Source organism: Neofelis nebulosa, chromosome 7, assembly GCF_028018385.1.
Source record: "Neofelis nebulosa isolate mNeoNeb1 chromosome 7, mNeoNeb1.pri, whole genome shotgun sequence".
In the NCBI taxonomy this organism is placed as follows: Eukaryota; Metazoa; Chordata; class Mammalia; order Carnivora; family Felidae; genus Neofelis; species Neofelis nebulosa.
Window position 1 is genome coordinate 95,992,356 of NC_080788.1, and position 19,291 is coordinate 96,011,646.

General features: G+C 33.6%; 1 protein-coding gene across 2 annotated transcripts in view; it reads right to left on the reverse strand.

Annotated features, from left to right (window-relative positions):
- Window positions 1–19,291, reverse strand: part of MDGA2 (MAM domain containing glycosylphosphatidylinositol anchor 2) — an 875,114-nt gene that overhangs the window by 92,036 nt on the left and 763,787 nt on the right. For both annotated transcript variants that reach the window (XR_009264432.1, XM_058738955.1), the window contains exon 10: window positions 10,577–10,725. Coding sequence is in view for 1 of the 2 variants with exons in the window: in XM_058738955.1 (XP_058594938.1) it covers window positions 10,577–10,725 (149 nt within the window). In the remaining variant the exon portion in view is untranslated. The remainder of the gene's footprint in view (window positions 1–10,576; window positions 10,726–19,291) is intronic.

A 19,291-nucleotide genomic window follows, 5' to 3' on the forward strand; every position in this document is an offset into this window, starting at 1 on the left:
GCTGGTGCAGCCCCTCTGGAAAACAGTACGGAGCTTCCTCAAAAAAAAAAACCCTCAAAATAGAACTACCCTACGACCCAACAATTGCACTACTAGGCATTTATTCAAGGGATACAGGTGTCCTGTTTTGAAGGGACACATGCACCCTCATGTTTATAGCAGCACTATCAACAATAGCCAAAGTATGGAAAGAGTCCAAATATCCATTGATGGATGAATGAATAAAGAAGAAGTGATATATACACACACATACATACAATGGAGTATTACTCGACAATCAAAAAGAATGATATCTTGCCATATGCGACTACATGGATGGAACTGGAGGGTATTATGCTAAGTGAAATTAGTCAGAGAAAAGCAAAAATAACATGACTTCACTCATATGAGGACTTTAAGAGACAAAACAGATGAGGATACGGGAAGGGAAACAAAAATAATATAAAACAGGGAGAGGGACAAAACAGAAGAGACTCTTATATATAGAGAACAAACAGAGGGTTACTTGAGGGGCTGTGGGAGGGGTGATGGGTTAAATGGGTAAGGGGCACTAAGGAACCTACTCCTGAAATCATTGTTGCACTATATGCTAACTCATTTGGATGTAAATTTTAAAAAATTGAAAAAAAAAGAACTGGTAAGAATATGTCATTCCTGTTCTATTCAAACTATTGCCTTCAAATTTTTCTCAACTTCTTGCTCCATCTTTTCATAAATGGTTTCAGAACTTGGAGTCCACTAAACACGTTATGATTGTTTTCATTTCTTGTTTGAACTTTTTAAAACGGAGAACAGAAACTTGGAGTATCTGACAATCCAGTATCAAGCAACTGTACGATTGTAGTTAATGTAATTTTTTTGAAATCTTTCATGTTCAGCATTCATCACTCAAAGGTAAATATTCTTCCAGCTACTTTAGTTAAGTTTTATGTCATGAAAGTAAGTGTAAAAATATATATGATCCACATTTTCAGACAACTTATGAAATGTGAAGAATTAAAGTGAAAATGATAAAGATAAATTGATGGTAATTTATAATTAAAAATGAAAAGAAGCAATAGAAAGTGGTTGTCAATTGAAGAGCACTCTGACAATCATTCATTTTTGAAACTTGAGGGAATGATCACTTAGAAGTTATAATAGTGTTTTGAAGTAGTAACATTCCTTGATGAGGCACCAAGTCAGTCATTAGAAAACTACCAAATGCAAATTTTAGTTTACACATACCATAAGTTAACTTTTAACACTCCATTTATAGGTTTCTTGTAAAAAAATCTTTAAAGTATATACAAATATAAGCCTGAGGAACTGTGCATATCTTGCCCAGAAGAACTAAGGAAAATATTTGCATTTAAGTTGTCAGTATACCAGATACATCTTGAAGATTAATGGTAGACTGAGAATATGTTAATAATCACTGGTCTTGGAAATGCATAATTCAGGCATAACAAAAGGATACCTCTCTGGTTGGAAGTCATTGTACCCCTTATAATTTACTCATTATAACATGTAAATTTCAAAATCATTAATTCCAAAAATGGTGTTGAGCAGCATGTGCCAAGCACTGTGCTTAAACAGCATTTATACTTTTTAAATACTGAGATCATATAGGAATGCTATTATGAGAAAATGTCAAAAGATGAAAATGGAATCTGATCTTAGTCCCTTCAATACAGAATGGTTCCAAAGTATGGCCCTGATATAGCTTTATCAAGTTCACACAGGAAGTTGTTAAAAATACAAATACTTGGGCCATACCCCAGACTCACTAAACTAGAACCTGTCGAAGTGGGGTGCAGCAACTGTTTTATGAAGCACTATAGGTGATTCTGATGTACACTCAAATTTGAGAGCAACTGCTATAACACAATGAAACCAGGATGATCAGTTTATTTATAGACATAGTACAAAGACTACAAATATAAACTATATATCAATAAGTAAATCTACATTGAAACAAACAACTTGCATAGTGTTGAAGCCTGAAAAAAGGAACATGAAGCCAAGTGTCTACCAATAGATGAGTGGATAAAAAAGAAGTGGATATATGTGCAATAGAATATTACTTGGCCATAAAAAAGAATGAAATCTTGCCATTTGCAACAACATGGATGGAGCTAGAGAGCATAATGCTAAGCAAAATAAGTCAGTCAGAGAAAGAAAAATACTCTATGATTTCACTCATTTGTGCAATTTAAGGGAAAAAAACAAATGAACAAAGAAAAAAAAAAGAGAGAGAGATAAACCAAGAAACAGATTCTTAACTATAGAGAACAAGCTCATGAAACTGATGGTTATCAGAGGGGAGGTTGGTGGGGAATGGGTGAAATATGTGATGGGATTAAGAGTAGAGCATTAAGTAATGCACAGAAGTGTTGAATCACTACATTATACACCTAAAACTAAACTAATACTGTATGTTGACTATACTGTAATTAAAATAAAAAGCTTAATTTAAAAACGGATTCTTTTTTTTTTTTTTTTAACGTTTATTTATTTTTGAGACAGAGAGAGACAGAGCATGAACGGGGGAGGGGCAGAGAGAGAGGGAGACACAGAATCAGAAGCAGGCTCCAGGCTCTGAGCCATCAGCCCAGAGCCCGACGCGGGGCTCGAACTCACGGTCCGTGAGATGGTGACCTGAGCTGAAGTCGGACGCTCAACCGACTGAGCCACCCAGGCGCCCCTAAAAACGGATTCTTAATCCAAACTTCATTCTCCACTTTAAGTTTTGATATTTTTTTCGCTTAAAAGTAGTTGAATGAATGACTGTTTTCCGGTGAACTCTACAGTCCTAGTCATTTAAGACCATGAATATATAGTATATTATATATTATATAATGTTATATAATATCACAGAATATAACATATATAGGTCTTTTGGATAGTTTCTTTGGGAGCAAATTCTTGGAACCCATAAAACCACTTATTTACAGACTACAAAAGATACAACTTAGACGTGTAAGAAGTGTTCTCTTATCCAAAGAAATATATGAGTCTTCTGTTTTCCTCTTAACAAAATACTGATTCAAATGGACAGCCAAGATAGGTTCAGCTCAATTAGATTTTTTAACACTTGACCTTTATTTTTTCCATTCCCCTCTTAATTGTTCACCTTAAATAAAAAAGCAACACTGGTTTGTCAGTATCTGGTATTTTTAAACTTCAGTCCTTTTTAAACTTTTAAAATTTATTTAAATGTATGAATACAACCCCCCCTCCCCTTTTCAGGCATGTATTCACATACCTTTCCCTTAGTTTACATGATATAGATTTTTCTACCTCTTATTTCTTTTTTCACTGGAACTTCTATCCTCACTGTCTTAATGCAGTAAATTTATGTCTCTACATTTTTGCTATCTTCAGTTCTCAGGTCTAATGCTTCTGGTCTATAAATTTATATTTTCAAGGAGAATTGTTCACTCAAATTCTAGTAGCACATTCCTGCCCAGGCTACCTTTTTTTGTTTTATGTTTACTATCACTCAAATTTAACAAGTTCAACTTAAAAATCTGAGCATTCTTGCAAACTTTGATTCAATATCTTATTTTTATCAATAATTTAACAATCTTTCACTCCAAAGTCTCTTCGAGGTTGCTCATTTTCTATCTCACTCAGGGTCAAGTAAAAGGAAAATTTTCATTAATTTTTCCGAGTAGTATTACTACACAAAATGAAATATGTACAAAGGGCCACAGACTCAGAAAAACTCTTCAGGAAATAGTTGGAATTTTCCAAGACAACATAACCCTATTTTGCAAAGGCTTTCACAGAAAAGGCCCTTGACTTGTCCAGGTCTTTCAAATGTATCCTATTTATTCCTCCTAAAAAATAAATTGTGAAGTTAGTATTTATGGAATGAATGAAGAATATATGTGTGGTGTCTTTCATTTGGAAGATGGAGATAGCCACTTTTTATGAACTGGCATATGGCTTATTTCTCTTCCAGAGCCAAAGAGACCATTAACAAAATGGCTTCTCTACCTTTCTCTCCATTGCCTGCTCTCTTTTTCATCTATATACTTGATGATTTCCAGAACATTCACTAAAGAGATTGAAGTAAATGGCAGAAAACAAAGGTCATTGTACTTTTAAAAACTGTTTCTCACAAATTAAATCAATATTCAAGTTCTGCCCATTTCAGCATTTTCTTAATTCAATTTTTCTCTCTCCCCTTTCACTACTCTAATGTAAATCTTATTCAACCTTACTTCAAACGTTCCTAATTTTCTTCTCTGCCTCTATTATAATATAATTTAATATACTATGTGTGATATGATCAGATTAATCTACAGAACATGTCATTTTATTCACGACTTAAGACTATACAGTGAATCCACATTATCTATCAATTCTCCACAGATTTCCCTGGGCCAGTATGAAATGTCAACCTATGTCAAATGATTCCTCCAAACATCTCTCTCAATGAAATCTGTCCAATTGGCTTAAGTCAATCATATACATTAATCTCATTCTGTCTTATTCTATCATTTTACTTCAGCATCTGTAGACTGCCAGTACTTCTTTACACGAGTTGCTAAAGTACAAAAAGTCATTCCCCATGATTATACTCCATGCTCCTTAAATTTTTCTGTTTCTATCAATACATTAAATGAGGTACTTAGCAATATTAATAACCACAATGGTCATACATATGGTCATTGGTGTATATAATACATTTATAAATTTAAAAAAATAATATTTATTTTTGAGAGAGAGAACATGAGTGGAGGAGTGGGGCAGAGAGAGAGGGAGACAGAGAATCCAAAGCAGGCTCCAGGCTTTGAGCTGTCAGCACAGAGCCCGATGTGGGGCTTGAACCCACAAGCCATGAGATTATGACCTGAGAAGTCAGATGCCCAACTAACTGAGCCATCCAGGTGCCCCCATACATTAAAACTTTTTAACTGCTATGATATAGTATAATAGTAAAACGTAAGTAAACAACAATAAGCAATAAATTATTTAATAAAATAACAAAAATGTTTTAAATGTAAGGAAAAATAAACCATAGCTCAGTTTTATAGTCACATGTATAAAGAGTAAAATTAAATTCATAATAAATTCATGTAATAATTATGCAAAAAAGTATATTCATAATTAGTGATTTCTTGATTAGTCTATATTAGTGATTACCATTTATGAAAAAAATTGAGTATAAATCTATAAAAACTAATAAACAAGTCTCTAACTTGGTGATCACATCTCTTACCCATCCTACTTTGCAGTACTTATTGCTTTTATAGTTGTTTCTATGGCATTTTGTACATAGTCCTATTATAGCTCACTTTAACAAGACACTGAGGGCAATGCTTCTTTTTTGAACTCCTGGTAATCGCCATAGGGTTAACTTACTTAAGGTTTTATTGACTGAGTGGTCAAATGAAGATGATAATTCTAAGCATTATAATATATCATAACTTAAAAAAAATTAATGGTTATTTATTTTTAAGACAGAGCATGAACAGGGGAGGGTCAGAGAGAGAGAGGGAGACATAGAATTGGAAGCAGGCTCCAGGCTCTGAGCTGTCAGCACAGAGCCCAATGCAGGGCTCGAACTCACAGAGCGTGAGATCATGACCCGAGCCAAAGTCAGAAACTCCACTGACTGAGCCACCCAGGTGCCCCTGATATATCATAACTTAAAAAGACAAGAAGACAAAAACAGAGGCATTTCATTTTATTCAATAAAACATCCAGCTTTCCAAGGATGACAGTCAAAAAGCCACATTCATTGTGCATCTCTATGACAGAGTATAAAAAAGAAACTGTATAAAACTTCACAATCCTTTATTATTAAAACTATAGCTGTGTGTGTTTCAAATGCGGCCAAACGATGTTTATGGTACCTTCAGATAACTTAGAAACAGTTTTGCTTGTTCCTTAATTCCTTAGATACCAAGGAAAGCAGACATTCAAATAACCTTTTCTCTTTCCTGTTAAGCAGCAAATGAAGCAAATAATTGTGGGGCTAGTAGCTGTCTAAGGAGATTAAACAATTGCTTAGCTGAGCCTAAAAAGTATAAATTAAAGATATTAAGATTTTGAGAAAACTTTTTTCCCACATATTACATTTTTTAACTTCATATGATGTATCTGTTCTCTTTTTAAGTCTCTTAATGCAGTGATTCCAGAACACCAGTGTTCTTTTTTTCTCAAATACACTGCAGCAACTTCTAAGAAAAGTATATAAGCCAATACTCAAATTCGAAGGGAATTTTCATCATATTTAAATATAGACTAAATAATTTAATTGAAGTAATCATCCATTTACCAGAAAGCTACAGAAATGCCAGGTTCAGCTCACCAACTCTATCCAGTTGTGGGTTTAATGACACAGCAGTGATTTTATCACCTGAATTTAATAATAGGTAACAAGGTTTCTAACAGTTTCTGGCTTAAAAACAAAGTAGGGCTCTCTAGAATTGAATTTGCCATTAATTTTTAAGAATCAGATTTGTTTTACAGACTTCATCTAATACAGAAATGTATTACATAATATGTTTGACATAAAAGGGGAGGCTCTGCACTAGATAACCTACATATTTTGTGGGTAGAAGAAATTATTTAGATATATATGCTCAAAATAAAAATACTGGCCAAATAAATCTTTTTTTAAATTTTTTAAATTTATTTTTGAGAAAGAGAAAGACAGAGCATGAGCAGGGGAGGGGCAAAGAGAGAGGGAGAGACAGAATCCGAAGCAGGCTCCAGGCTCTGAGCTGTCAACACAGAGCCTGACACGGGGCTCGAACTCAGGGACTGTGAGATCATGACCTGAGCCAAAGTCAGATGCTTAACCGACTGAGCCACCCAGGAGCCCCCAAAGAAATAAGTCTTAAAAAACAGGAAATATGTGACATAAATTATTAATAATCCCTCGAGGAAAAACTGGTCTCATAATCAAAGGTATAAATGTTAGTTATTAGGGAAAAAAAAAACATTTTTAAGCCATTTTAATCCATTTATAAAATCCATTTGGTTGAGGTTACATTCCTAGCAGTGTTTATTTCAAAATCATGCAAGTTATATTGATTATATTCAAAAGCTCTTGATTCAAGATTCTGTCATAGCTTGGGGGATGAAAAAGGCCATTTGTATGTAATATAAAATCTTTATTACAGTGATCATCAGATCAGAATGCAAGAGTGATTTCTGTTAAAAATGCTGGTATTGTGTCTTTAAAAATGTTAATACCTAAATGTACATGCCAATGAAAGAAGAAATCTAAATTTTCTAAGACAATATAGAAAAATAACCATATTTTACATTAATATCTTTGTTTCCTTTTATTAAGCAGGGGATATTCTTAAAAGTACTGTATCAGTTTCATTATATCCAGAATGCCTTTGCCCTACCATCCTAAGCTTTGATGTATAAGGAGATCTTCAAAAGAAATTTTGCCTTTTGAGGCTATTTTGCATGTAAAGATTTTTCGTGTAAAGGTAAGGTATAAAGGACATGGTACTGGGGAAAATAGAAGCAGATAAACCTATTCTCTCTGTTCTACAAACCTTGTTTTCCTACTCACGTTGGCAGAACAGCATGCGGCCATTACTCTTTATTGAGACACTACCCAAAACATAACAGAGTTCCTCTTCTGTGGCAAGACATAATGCAAGTAAAATTACGAACTAAAATGGAACATTGTAAAAAAGCACCCTAAGATAAAATTATACTTATTTCTAAATATAAAAGAAAATCCAAATAATAAAGGAGTCCAGAGAGAATGTTTGGCAAGGAAAGAGTTAGCTTCAAAATCGTGTCAGAGACGGGAACGGTTTTCCAGACTATGGCTCATAACATCAGAAATACATTTTCCTCTAGTGGATGGCATGAATCTCACAAACTTGGAAAGAATAGTATTAGCAGCAGACTTACTGATCTGATCAAGAAGGCTTTAAACTAAGACTCAAGGTGGAAGAGAAAAATGTGAATCAGTAAAATGGATATTATGGAAGACAAGTTTGAAATGAAAATAAGACAAAGGGACAAAATTGTCTAGAAATTACTTCATGAAAATCATGGTTTGGAATAATACTTAGGCCTAGGATATACAGTGTACCGAATGCAACTAAAAAATAGTAGACATGTTAAGATCATAAAATGCCCTTTTTTTTTTTTTAACTCCTTACACAATTCTGGTAACTGAATGTGAGAACTCCAACAGATGTTTATGTAAGGAATGCCCTGCACAAGGGAAGCTGGCCTGTGGGGCAAGTGTGGAATGCATTCCACTCCACATCCAATTGCCTGAAAGGTATCATTATATTCAATTTACAGGGTAGGAATCTAGGTATAGGTATGTTCAGAAATCTGCTCCAGGTTATATAGTTAAAAAATGATGAGGCTAGATTGGCTAGAATTGGAAGCCAGATATGTCTGGAATGCATAATTTGAAAAAAACATAGAGGAAATTTATACACACATATACACTCATATATAATTTATTCTAGAGTAGCAGAGTAGAGGGAAATTGTCTAATTTGTTCACAAGGAACACCACAGTGACTAGGAAATGTGCATCAGTGCATATCAGAGAGTTATATACTAGTTCTATGATCCAGATATGTAAAAATAAGAATTTATAGGAGATACTAATATAGGAGAGGAAAATCTGAAGAGAAACTGCCATTGGAAAATAGAGTAGCGATCATTGTGAAACATAATACAGAAAGTAGTTTATTAATAATGAGTACAAGATGTGGACAGAAGGAAGGGCTTCAATTAGTTGGATCCCTCTTAGAAGGAAATCTGATTCTGCTCAAATTAATTTGGGAGGAACGGCTCAAATGGCAATTGCTTTTCTGCTAAATCTGACTTAGAGAGAAGGTAGCTGCATACACAGTGGAGACATTGGGAATGGAGGTTTTGAGAGACAGGAGAGTAAAGGAAGGTAATGATGAGCAGAGTTGGGTAAATTCTGCAGACCCAAAATAGGCAGCCCTTCAGTTTACAGGAGCAATGGGCCATTACCCAGATACTGTAAGAAAATGCATCTGAAGAAGAAAGTAAGAAGCTAAAGATGAAATTCTGACTTTATCATTGCAAATAAAGTTATAACCAGAAAAAAAGGAAAAGACACCTAAGGAAAATAACAATTTTACAAATAACAATTTGGTATTCGGTTCTTAGAGATCTCAAAATACAGATAATGAAAGATGAATGTGAATGACCAAATCAAGTGGTAAGGACTCAGAAAATGAGATGACATGTCTAAAGTCAAGAATGCCCTAAGATGCTGTAAATATGAAAGATCTAAAAATATTAGCTTAAGAAGAAAAAAAAGAAAAAAAGTCCACCAGCTGAAGGAAAAAGAACTGCTAACCTTTCTTGTTTATATTTTCTTTATTAGGGAAAATTGTCATCACATTAGAATGAGTAGAACAAACAATTTCGATACAGGTTTGGGATTTACTCAGATTTCCTTAGTGACTGAAGCAAAAGGGGAATAATAAAGTTTCTCAATGATACCCTGCTGTCTGCTCTATCAGCGACCTATGAATACTTAGACAAGAAAGTGGCAATTTTCAAATGCCAGGATGTATTTACTAGAAAAAAGATTTTTATTTTTTCATTTAGATTAGATTAGACAGGAAATACATGAATATTCAACTCACAATATATCTTAATTTGAATAATGTATCTTACATAGTCTTTTATTATAACTTTGTGAACAAGGTAGAAAAACACTGGTTTTATGATAATACAACTGAGGGGATTAATGATGGTTGATCAATCTTCTCCAAGCAAACTTTGTCCTTTCTGTTGTGGAAACTCAAAATGCTATTCTGTTATTTCATCAAGGAAGTGGAATAACACTTTACAAGTCTGGGGATAATATAAAGTTTTGAGGGAAAGCTAATAGATTATATAGTCATCAAATAACTCTTCATAAATGTTTTGTTATGTTGAAACAGTCACTCCAGATAATATACTGTGTAACAGGAATCAATGTAAAGACACACATTTAAATTTAAAAAATATCATTTACACCAACAAGGGATAATTTGATTTAACGATGGTTCACTTGAAAATATTTATTTTCACATAACCCATAATCTTTAGCTACTTTAGGAAAACATACTTGATTGTTTTTGCTCATTTTACTAAAATATTTCTATTCTTCCAATATATTAAATTCATTCTTAAAACAACTCTCTATGTACTTTGAAACCTTTAGAGTAAAAATAACTAAGACTTCTAACTCCTTAGGAAACAAGACAAAGAATTATGCATTATAGGTAAGTGTAAGCACATCTTAAATAAGTTTCTTTCATAGCAGTAATACAGTGTAATTTCTATAGCATATCTAGTGATGAAGGATTTCAGAAGGCTCAAAGGATATGACTTTAGAATGTCTGCTGTCACAGCAGAAAATGCAAAAGTTAATCCAAACATTCGTAAATAATTCCAAACAATCCTATGTAAAGCACAATTATCTTTCATATGGAAAAATATATTCTGGAATTTATGCAAAATGATTAAAAATTTAGAGCAATAAATCATAATAACAAGGTCTTCACAGAGAACCACAAAGAGAGAAAAAAAAGTCACTGAATAAATTTCTTTCTCACCTGCCTAATACCCAACCGGTATGCAACAATCCGATCTACTGCATCAGGATTCATTTGTGTCCACTGTAGACTGTAAGAATAAACACGGTGTCTGTTCTGCCACACAGGATTGTAGGTATCATAATAGAATTCTGGAGCATAGGCCTTTCCTAAAAATAGAAAGAGTGCTTAAATTTAATGATGACACATTAAACACGCATATTCTTTTTGACCCTCTTACCACATTCTACCATGTGTGCCATGAGTAATTCTTCTACTTGAAAAGTCATATTATTAAAATCTAATCAACTTTCTGGAGAATTCTGGGCATAGATACAGGAAGATTTCCTGGCTGATTAGATGAAGAGCGTGAGAGGAAGAGAAGAATCAAGGACAACTACAAGTTTTTGGTCCAAGAAAGAATGGAGTTTCCATCAACTGAGATGAAAACCCATGGGAGGATCAAATTTGGGGGCAGAACTTCAGAAAGTTACTTTTGAACAGTTTAAATGATACAAATGGAGTCATCAAGTGGGATATACTAGTCTCGAATTCAGGAAGGGGCCAGGATTAGAGCTATATACTCTTGCTAACCATACGCTTATAAATAGATTTTAAATTGAAAGCCATGAGATTGATGAGGTCACCAAGGAGTTGTGAATAGATAGAGAAGATGACTAAGGCCTAACCCTGAAGCAATCCAGCATTAAGAATGGTGAGAGAAGATAACCCTGACAAAGTGTGAGAAGGAATAAACCAGTCAACAGGAGGAAAATAAAAATTGTGGCATCCAAGAAGTCAAAAGTAGTATTTCAGCAAGTGAATGATCAATTCTGTCAAAACAAATTAGTAAAAATGAAAATCTGTGTTTATATTGTGTTTGGCCAGTAAATTTGAAATTGCCCAAACAACACAGTGACATAAGAACTTGGGCCAATAACAAAGAGGCTTTTATTTAGATTTTAAGAATATCTGAAGTGCATATAGTGTATATAACATATATAAACCATCTCGTTTTTTTTTTCCCAAGTTCCAAGTTGAAAAATGTACAGACCACTTGGAATGATAGATACAACTCCTGATATTCTGAAAAACAGATTTTTTCATACTTCATTTTTTTTTTTACCGATAATGTATTTATTTATTACATCAACAACATTAAAGGGGAGCCTATTAAATGCCATGTAGTATACTAAGCATTAGGGACACAATGAACGAAGTATGGCCTCTGTCCTCATAGAAAATACTAACATTTTCTTAGACTTTTCAAAAAACTTTGCAATTCCTACTGAATGATGAGTTAATAAGTTGTACATTTATCATCCCTCATTCAACATCTTTTCTGTTTTTTATTTTATAAAAATTAAACATTAAATGGCCTCCTGGGTTTTTCCTCCTGGGTTTCTTTCTGTGGGAACTTCTATTACCTGGTTTTTCATATTTCTTCATCACTACTCATCTATCATCTAATCGTTGCAGAAGAGCTGGCCTGTAAAAAAATTTTTTTTAATGTTTATTTATTTTTGAGAGAGAGAGATAGAGAGTGATTGGAGAAGGGGCAAAGAGAGAGAGGGAGACACAGAATATGAAGCAGGCTCCAAGCTCTGAGCTGTCAGCAACAGAGTCCGTCGCAGGGCTCAAACTCACAAACTTTGAGATCATGACCTAAGCCGAAGTTGGACACTTAACTGACTGAGCCACCCAGGCTCTCTGGCCCATAAACATTTCTAAAGGATAGTTAAAAAATGGGTTTTGCCCACTAAGAAGAGAAGTGATAGTCTCTATTACCCCAGAGATGTTCACCAGGAAAAAATAGCATCGGGTGAGCTGAATTAGATTTTTGATACTTTTACCAGCAAAATTACATGGAATCAAATATCTGAACTTTTTTTTTCAACGTTTTTTTTTTTATTTTTTTTTTTATTTTTTTAATTTATTTTCAGGACAGAGAGAGACAGAGCATGAACGGGGGAGGGGCAGAGAGAGAGGGAGACACAGAATCCGAAGCAGGCTCCAGGCTCCGAGCCATCAGCCCAGAGCCTGACGCGGGGCTCGAACTCACGGACCGCGAGATCGTGACCTGGCTGAAGTCGGACGCTTAACCGACTGCGCCACCCAGGCGCCCCTCAAATATCTGAACTTTAATAACATTTGGAAAAGCCTCCCACATCAATATTCTACGACTTAAAAAAATGTTCCATGAATATTCATTCAGTTGAATTGGAAATGAATTAAAAAGGAGGTCTCCTGCATAGAAGGAACTCTCTAGAAAAGAGCCATCACATTCACTTTATTGCTTCTTTTATCTTTTTATGGTATTTTTACCTATTACTAAGTGATAGCACAAATTTATTGTTCGCAAGACTGAAGGGCAAAATCTAGGTGGAAAATAATGCTCTGAATGAAGAAATCAATACCCAAAATGTCACTGGCAACTTTTATTTGAGACCAAATTTCTCAAAATGTTATTGAGGACGTGCATTTAGTAGTAGCTTAAAGAGCTAGGGGTTTTGATTAAAAGTAAGCATCCAAAACGTAAAAATGAAGCAAGTGAGCTGCTTAAGTAAGTAATGCAAACCTGGAGGGTTTTCATTAGAGACTAGTGATGATTTAATTAATGAAGTAATAGTCTCAGTAGGGTTTTTTTTTGGAGGGGGGGTGCTTTTGTTTTTTAACCAAGGGGGAAATGCAGCAGTACTAAATTTAGTCCTAAGCATCACTGTTTATAAAATGAAGGACACATTCAAATGGAATGAGTACACAGAGTAGAGTCACAACCTGTGGCTGTTTAGCATAGAAAAGGACAAAAAAAAAAAAATCTCTCAAAAAAGGGCAAATGCAGTTTTCTAAGAGTTGAAATTCTATCACAGAGAAAGAAGATCAGACAAATTTTAACAGACCTATGAAATAAGATGAATACCAGCAGGTAGCTATTAGAAGGAAACACATTTTGATGTAGAAATGTTCTCCCAATCCTTTCTGAATATGGAATGATCTACATCATTGATTTATTTTCTCTTTGCTAGAGGTATTTAATCAATACCTACTAATCATTTAGCAGGTCTGAGATGGTGAATAGCCACAAGGTGGCCCTTAAAGTACCACTGAGTCGCAGATCTATTGGGTGCTATGAAACATGTGCCTGCTGTTTACTGTATTACTTTAACTGTAGAAATCATAGTAATTTACAGATTCCATTGCATGTTTCTATTGCCTGTAATATAATCCTGTTTTTTGTTTAGTGCCAGTAGGGTAACAGGCTGTCTGTCATAAATGCAAATAGCCATAATTCTAGAACTCATTGTTTACCTAAATAAATACTTTTAAGGTTATTGAAGCAGTTAGACCTTGAAATTAAGAAAATCCTCACGATCCTATGAATAATATGAATTAATCAAGATCTATTTTCAAGATCATCTAACACTCCAAATAGATCCAAATTTCAGTGTAAAATTCCATCATCTGTATATTTAATTGCAGAATATTATAAAGGCTTTCCAGAATATTTTCAAAAATATTTTATTTTCATTGATATATCTGTATTATTGTGAGTAACATAATATGCAGTAATCTTTCATGGACAATTAGATTAGAAAATAATTTAGAAATGATCTGTTCCAATATTTCATATGACAATAAAGAGATTTAGGAACAAAGAAATGGTGATGATGTATGAAACTTGATATAAATAAAAAATCAAATAAAAAAGGCTCCATTACAAATTTTGACTTTGATTTGTGAAATTAAAAAAACAGAGAAAGTTTTATTTTAATTAGAAGTTTTGTGTTTTTACTTTTTTAAATTTTAGTTGAACTGCACAACCTTAGAATTAAAGATGAAAAAGGTTTTCGGGGCGCCTGGGTGGCTCAGTTGGATGAGTGTCTGACTTAGGCTCAGGTCACGGTTTCACAGTTCGTGAGTTTGAGCCCCGCGTTGGGCTCTGTGCTGACAGCTCAGAGCTGGAGCCTGCTTCAGATTCTGTGTCTCCCTCTCTCTCTCTGCCCCTCCCTCTCCCTCTCTCTCTCTTGAAAGTAAATAAACATTAAAAATGATGAAAAAGTTTTTAGATGGTGCACAATATTGAATAGCAATAAATAATTACTGACAAGAAATCTTGATGAGTTACAGTTAAATATAGATATTATGCTTATGTTTCAGAACATATTTTGTACTAAATCTCTTTTGTATAAATTTTATTGAATAAAATGCTTTCTATTTCATTTAGAGAAATAATTTTTTAAAGTGACATACACACACATTTCTTCTCTGATTTCAGAGCCAATCATATTAAATATTTATACAGTCACTTGTAAGAAGCTCACCATAATACTAAAGAAATACCCTTATAATAATCCTAGACTCTGACAACCAAACATGACATCTGCTGGTTGAACACAGAAAGAATTCATAACATATTTTTTTTTCTTTTTTATTCTGTGGGCATTTTTTTTCTCCTTCTAGCAAGCATGCCAAGAAATTTCCTTTCTCTTTTATATTCTAGTTTCATTTTTATGCAACGTTGTCCCAGTTTAAATCTTTTTAGACTAAATGACCTAGTTCATTATCTAAAATAGCAGATACTTTTTAGATATATTATGTTCATAGATCGTAAATTTTAAAATATTCTTAAAATATACATAGATAAAATATTTAATTGTTCACAATTTTAAATAGAATTTGTATAAAATACATTTACTCTCTGGCAAATAACTTTTGAAAAGTGATTAAATTGGTATTTCAAAATATGATTTTATGCATAAGCTAAAAGTTGAAGATCTAGTAAGAAGCTATAACATGTCACTTTCCATAGCAGTAAAGACAGTTATCTCAGACATAGGATTACTAGAAAATAGTTTCCCTTCACCAGCAAAGGAAGATGACAAAAAAATTATATTAAATCATCATTTAATCTTTAAATATATATATTAATTTTTAACTTTTATTTTATTAATGTGAGAGAGAGAGAGCGAGTGCACATGAGCTGGGCAGAGAGAAGAGGAGACACAGAATCTGAAGGAGGCTCCAGGCTCTGAGCCATCCGCACAGAGCCCGACACGGGGCTTGAACTCACAAACTGTGAGATCATGACCTGAGCCGAAGTTGGATGCTTAACCGACAGCCACCCAAGCGCCCCATAATCATTAAATATATATATTAAATCATCGTTGGCCAGTGATACCACTGGAGTGCTTGAGTAAATCCAATACCAAGTTATTTTTGGAAGACATATTCTCAATTTAGACTACAGAGAATTTATCCTAATTAAACCTCAATGGATATGAATTCTGAATACAACATTACTAACAAGAAAACGTTCAACTATGAATGACTAAGCCAATAAACAGCTGAATTAGTCTATAGATAAATAGAAACACATAATAGAATTTATAAGTAAGTATGCCCAAGAGCATTGAAGAATTACAATAGAGGATGATAAACCAATACTATGGGACCTTCTATGAAAGAATAACTAATATTCCCTACTGGGAACAAAGGTAGGCTTCACAGGGGGCATATTTGACACCTTTATAGATCTTACAGAAGAAATTGTTTGGACAGACAAGGGTGGCTTATGAAGGGATAAAGAAGAGAAGAAATAAAGCATGGCCCTTGGCAGCGAAAAAGGACTATATTATAGATAATATTTTAGAACTATCACAGGATCTGGTATAACGAGCATGCAATGCCCGCCTTTCCTACAAACTCTGAACTTTTGATGAATAGGGATGATATCATCAGCTGTCATATAACAGCTGACACACTCATGTACTCGAATAAGACAGGAAGAATAGGTCAGTGCTAACTTATGAAGTGCCTTGTTGATATAATAAGATGTTTGATACTTACCATATAGCCCAATTATTCTCTAATTATTTTAATCAGTACTCACTTAAGTAGGAGAAAAGATTTTATATATCTACTAATTTTCACTTCCCAGAGTGAAAACTCAGTGAAATCAATGAATTGAATGAAAACTAAATTAATAATCAAAATGATAATAATCAAGGAATTTCATAAAAGATACACTAGCAAAGTATCAAAAATAATAAAAATATTAATATGTTTTAAATGTGTATTTATTATAAGAAAAGTGGCTACAGAGATTCGTGGGAAACTTAAAACACTGATGATGTACTGATTTAAACAAACAAACAAACAAACAAATAAGACTTCTAAATATCAGAAGAATCACAGCTCTGTGCCTGTATGCATTTTTAGTAGAAGCTAACAAACACAGTCAAATCACATTGTGTTCAGACTCAGGCCGGCTAAGACTGAGGCCAGTTTATTAGACAGACAGCAAAAATCTATGTAGCTCTGTCATTCCTCCACAGGATAGAAGAAAGAACATGCAATTGTTGGAACCATAAATGTCTTGTCTTCAAATTAGTGAATCTTGAGCCATATTAAAAAGGAAAGAAAAGAAAAAAGAAAAGAAAAGAAAAAGAAATGATTCTATAGAAATGGAGATTTTTCTGGGGTGCCTGAGGGCTCAGTCAGTTAAATGTCCAACTCTTGGTTTCTGCTCAGGTTATGATCTCATGGTGTGAGATCCAGCCTAGTGTCAGGCTCTGCACTGACAGTGTGAAACCTTCTTGGGATGCTCTCGCTCGCTCTCTCTTGCTCTCTCTCAAAATAAGTAAAATAAACTTAAAAAATTAAAAAAAGAAATGGAGATTTCTCTAAGTTTTAAGTCAGGAATAGGATACAAATCCACTTTATAGTTTTTAATTATAATTGGTAGGAAAGAAGAGAGTGGAGTAGATAAGTGAAAAGCCCTGAGTAGGAAACCAGCAAGAAGACATTGTTAAAAAACAAACAAAAAACCCAAAAACATGATTTGAGAAATGAAGAAAGGTGGATGAAGTCAAAACTCATTACAGATAAACACCCAATTAACATTTGTCCTCTGACTGGATACTATGGGTAAACTCCTAAATTTTCAATGTGCACTGGACTGGACTGGACACTAGAGTCTACAACTGAGATGGAAAATGACTGTATGCATCTCATCCTGGAAGAAGAGTGAAGAGATACATTACCTCTTGGTATCCTATCCTTCTGAAAGCTTATTGTTTTGATTCAAAACTATGTAAAAGTTAGTATCTTGAAAATGGAGGCATAAGAAAGAGGACCAAAAAGTTTAATTCTATGAAGTCAAAGGGAAAATTTTTTTTTTTAAAGAATCAATATACTCATCTGTGTTACCTATATTTGGTAGTTATATGATATTTAATATTAGGCCTTGTCTCATTAAAAGAATGTAATAAAGGAATTACTGTTGAATTGATGAATCCTGCGTATTCTCATTTCACTAGAAAGATGAAGAATGGAAACATGGAAAATATCTAAGTAACACTGACAAAAGAAACTTGTATCTGATAAAAAAACAATTTATCTTAGAATTACAGTGAATGACACAGCAGCAATAAACTGAATGCCAAGAGTTTTTTCAACAGTGATAACTTGTCAATATGTGTTCGGGAAACAAAAGCATAACTAAATTATACAGCTGTGAAGTCAATGACAACATCTTTCAGTTAATGATTGTTTAGAGTGTGAAAAAAAATTACAAGACATGTAGCAATTTATTATCCAACCAAATCATTAAAGTGAAATGCCTTTGTACTTGAGACAGAGAAATGTTCATCCGTACTTTGGCTTACTGTTTGAGAGAGTCAATATGTTTTCAAATGACCAGTCATTGTTATGACATTTTTTTCAATAACCTTTTTTAGACTCGAATTAATGAGTATTTTTTTTAATTGAAGCACAGCTGACACACAATGTTACATTAGTTTCTGGTGTACAGTGTAGTGATTCCACAAGTCTACACATTATGCTGTGCTCGCAAGTGTAGCTACCATCTGTCACCATACAAACCTATTACAATACCATTAACTGTATTTCCTATGCTGTACCTTTTCTCCCTGCAACATATCCATTACATAACAAGAAGCCTGTATCTCACATTCTGGATCACTTGTTTTGTTCACCCCCTTACCCACCTTCCCTCTGGCAATCATCAGTTCTCTGTATTTATGGGTCTGTTTCAATTTTTTTAGTTTGTTCATTTGTTTTGTTTTTCAGATTCTACATAGAAGTGAAACGGTATGGTATTTGTCTGTCTTTGACTTATTTCAAATTTAAATAAATAAACACTGCTGGCATAATCAAATCATCTTTGATAGATCATCAAAGAATATTACTAATATAATAAAAACTGACATAGATCAAAGGGAATAATGTGTGTGAACATCACCTAGAAGTTGACAAATCTCAACTATTAAGCATTAACTTTTCTTGCTTGATCCACATACCTGTGAAGTTGATAAGGGTTATTAGCATAATCTTAAAAGATGCACGTGGAGAAAATGCCATATAGCAGGATTCTTATGATATGCTCATGAAATGGCTTCATACAATTCATATCCTTTATCAAAATGTGTTAGCAGAAAGTATAATACTTAATTAAAAGTATTATTTCAATGCTCTTTTCTTAATTAACAGAAAGCCAATGAAAGAAAATACTCAGACTTATGTGTAAACTTTTAGTCTTTTTATAGTTTGCTTCAATAATGTAAGTTCACTTGAATATAATATCCTACCAGTTCAATTTTCTTCTACAGATAGTTTTTAGGTCAGATATTTAGAGGAAGTATGTTTATAGAAATTTCTACTTGGAAAATTATTTAACTATAATGACTTCAAATTGTCTAAATTAAAATATTTCAC